Source organism: Drosophila montana, unplaced genomic scaffold (assembly GCF_035044405.1).
Source record: "Drosophila montana isolate Dmon_TW-CO22-7 unplaced genomic scaffold, ASM3504440v1 contig_3733_1, whole genome shotgun sequence".
NCBI classification, from domain to species: Eukaryota; Metazoa; Arthropoda; class Insecta; order Diptera; family Drosophilidae; genus Drosophila; species Drosophila montana.
Window position 1 is genome coordinate 8965031 of NW_026998620.1, and position 2898 is coordinate 8967928.

At 45.5% G+C, this 2898-nt stretch overlaps 1 protein-coding gene across 1 annotated transcript; it reads right to left on the reverse strand.

The window, feature by feature from the left end:
• Positions 1 to 281: 281 nt before the first annotated feature.
• On the reverse strand, positions 282 to 1373 carry LOC135436255 (uncharacterized). Its single transcript, XM_064693806.1, has one exon. The coding sequence runs from the start codon at positions 1342 to 1344 to the stop codon at positions 331 to 333; it is 1014 nt and encodes a 337-aa protein (XP_064549876.1). The 5' UTR covers positions 1345 to 1373; the 3' UTR covers positions 282 to 330.
• Between the last annotated feature and the right edge of the window lie 1525 nt (positions 1374 to 2898).

Genomic DNA, 2898 nt, shown 5'->3' on the forward strand with positions numbered 1-2898 from the left:
GCTATTTGAATTTGCTTTTCAGTTGCTTAGGGCAAAAACCAATTTGCTGTCAATGTCATTAAAGGACCTAAGAAATTGGTAGTCGTTAAACAAAATGATCGGACCCAAAGCAAAATTTAAAATGACTTTCATTAAAGTACTTAGTTGAGCGACAGGATAAACAACACATGTGCTCCATGTGAATCTCACAGGAGCTAACCACAAACTGTCTTAGAATGTAGACATTTACAAGTACAGTTTTCTGATCTGGTACCATATTATACAATGTTATTTTGTATTTTTTTTATTATTATCAACAGAAGCGCTTATTATCCTTTATTAAATGTCTGCTTATGTGTACACGTGGTCCCTGTGCTTATATAGGCCAACCTTACCCCTCTTGCGAATGCACCGATTTTTGATTCCAAGAACCTCATAGGGGCGACACGAACGACCGCTTATGAGCAGCCTTCCCGGCATATAAACAAATTTGCGTGGTGTCTTGTGGCCAACAGTATCTTTGGCGTCTGTGCCCTGGACAGTATTACTGTTCGGTTTGGCACTGGGAACTGCTCGCAATATATTTGTTTCATCACTGTTTTCAGCTAGCGCTGGTATGAAGCCGGCCGTTGCGAACACCTTTCTTCCAAGAAGATGGCTGGGCATAACGGCTACTCGCTCGTCGTTGCCGAGCAGGTGCTTCCTTTCTGGCGTGCAACCAAAGGGCGTATGTACTTGACCTTCGGGGCACTCAATGCTGCGTGCCAATCCAGCCTTATCCTTGGCCTCGTCCAGATTCTCATCAGCCCAGGCGCGCTGGAGTATGTGCTGCATATATATATCACGATTGACGCAACCTTTATTGGCGGTCAGCACCTCGGTAGGTTGGCACTTCTCCGCAGGCTTGATCTTGATTTTTGATCGCCGTTGTTTCTGTGGCTTCGTCATATTCGTTTGCTTTTCTTTCGTTGGTTGCACTGTTCGAACTGACTCATCCGGTTGCTTGCTGTTCCTTGGTTGTACCGGTTGTACTGGCATAACCGGTTGTTTCTCTATCTCTGTATTTAGCGGCTGTACCGACTTTTCCGGTTGCTTTTCTTTCGTTGGTTGCACCGGTTGCACTGGCTTGACCGGTTGATTCTCTGCGTGTTGTTTTTGTTGATCCGGCGCCTTCACCGTCACCTGCTTCTCCGGTTGTATTGCTGGTTTGGGCTCGGTATCTGTTCTTGATTTCACCGCTTTTGTTGGCGCTGTCGGTTGAGTTACATTCCCAGCTGGACCTTTTACGGTCGAATCGACCGCCAGCCCAGTTCTGCTTACAAAAAGCAACAGCCCAACACAGTACATGCATTGAGATAGCTCCATTTAGCCACTGTTACGTTTAAAATATTGGCAATAACTGTACTGGTCTAAGGCAGATCTCTATCATGCAAGGGCACAGCTGAGCGTTACGAATCCTTTGGGCGTGCAATCTCAATGCGAAAATAATTAAACTTTCCATTAAATGTCATTGGAGACGCTGCACCAAGGCGAATCAATTTCGTTGTTATTTGGCTTCCAACGACTTATTTACCATGCAGCGCGTCTGCTAAAGTTAGTTGTTATTGTTGTTATTGCCGCTTCGTTTTGCAATCTCAATTTCCCCCACAATAAAATTAATGTTTTACGTAGCCAATTCCGAATCGTTTATTTCACATAAAAATGCGATAAATAAGCGACGCATCCTGTGCGATGACGTCGAGAAAGAAGAAGCCCAAAGGCGGCAGGATAAGTCCCTTAGCTGCTGCTGCTGCTCCTGCTTTTGCTGTTGATATCGCTGTTGTAGTTGTTGTTGGCTTGTGCACCTACAGCTTTGAGTGTTTATAGCACAAACGATGCAGAGGATGTGCTGCGAGGACGTACGCGCCGCGCCGGCTTTAAGCGCGAGACGAACGGGGCAAAGGAGAGCCGGAGCAACTATGGGTTCAGAGTTTAAAAACAAAGTGCGCAGTCCGAAAACAACAATGAATAAGATAAATAGGGTGGCAAAGGTTGGCAGAGCGAGACTGAGAGAGAGAGAGTGAGAGATCCATTGAAAGCAAAGACAAAAGCTGACCTCGTCGCAGCACCATCTCGCTGCTTGTGTCGTCTGGGTTCACCCGCCACAATCACAGCAACAGAAAATACACAAATGCTAACAAGGATGTCGTCCACGTGGACCGCCGAACTTCTTACGTGACTGTTGTTAAAAATTTCATGTTAATGGCCACACGAAGCTTCGCTCCTAACCCTTTGCTATTGGCTCGCGCACATGTGTGCCGCTCTCCGCCCCATCTGTTTGTCTGCATGTGTATGTGTGCGTGTGTGTGTAAAAAGGTCATTGTGGTCGCATATTTCATATTCATATGTCATATTTCGGTCGCACCTTTATGCTAGGTGGCTTTTTTCCTTTTGCTGTCCTTTGCAAATTTAATTTCGAATTGTGCACACGGTCAAAGCGCGAAAGCCAAACCCAGCCTTAGGATAGAGGAAATAATTTTAATTGGCGATATCTTTTGAAACACTTGCCTATATTTATAAACTCCTCGATACAGCAGTAGGAGCAGCAGCAGCAGCTGCTAGAAAAGGGTGCACAATTAAAGGCGGAACATCGTTAGAAAATAAAATCGAAACAACAAAGCGACCACGGCAAAAAGATAGCGCTGAGAGTTCCACTGAGAAAACGACAAAAATAAAATGGACCCAGTACTGAGCGAGTCAAGGACATAATGCGCTTTACTTTCTGCACTTCAGCTCGGCATTTGCTTCACTGCTGTCACTGTCACCTAGCTACCAAGCCCACAAAGGTGACCAGCTGTTCGGGCATTGTTCCTGCGGCCTTTGCAGGACTTTTGGCATTAGCTTTGGCTTTGGCTTTGCTTATTTTTGCGCATTGTTTGA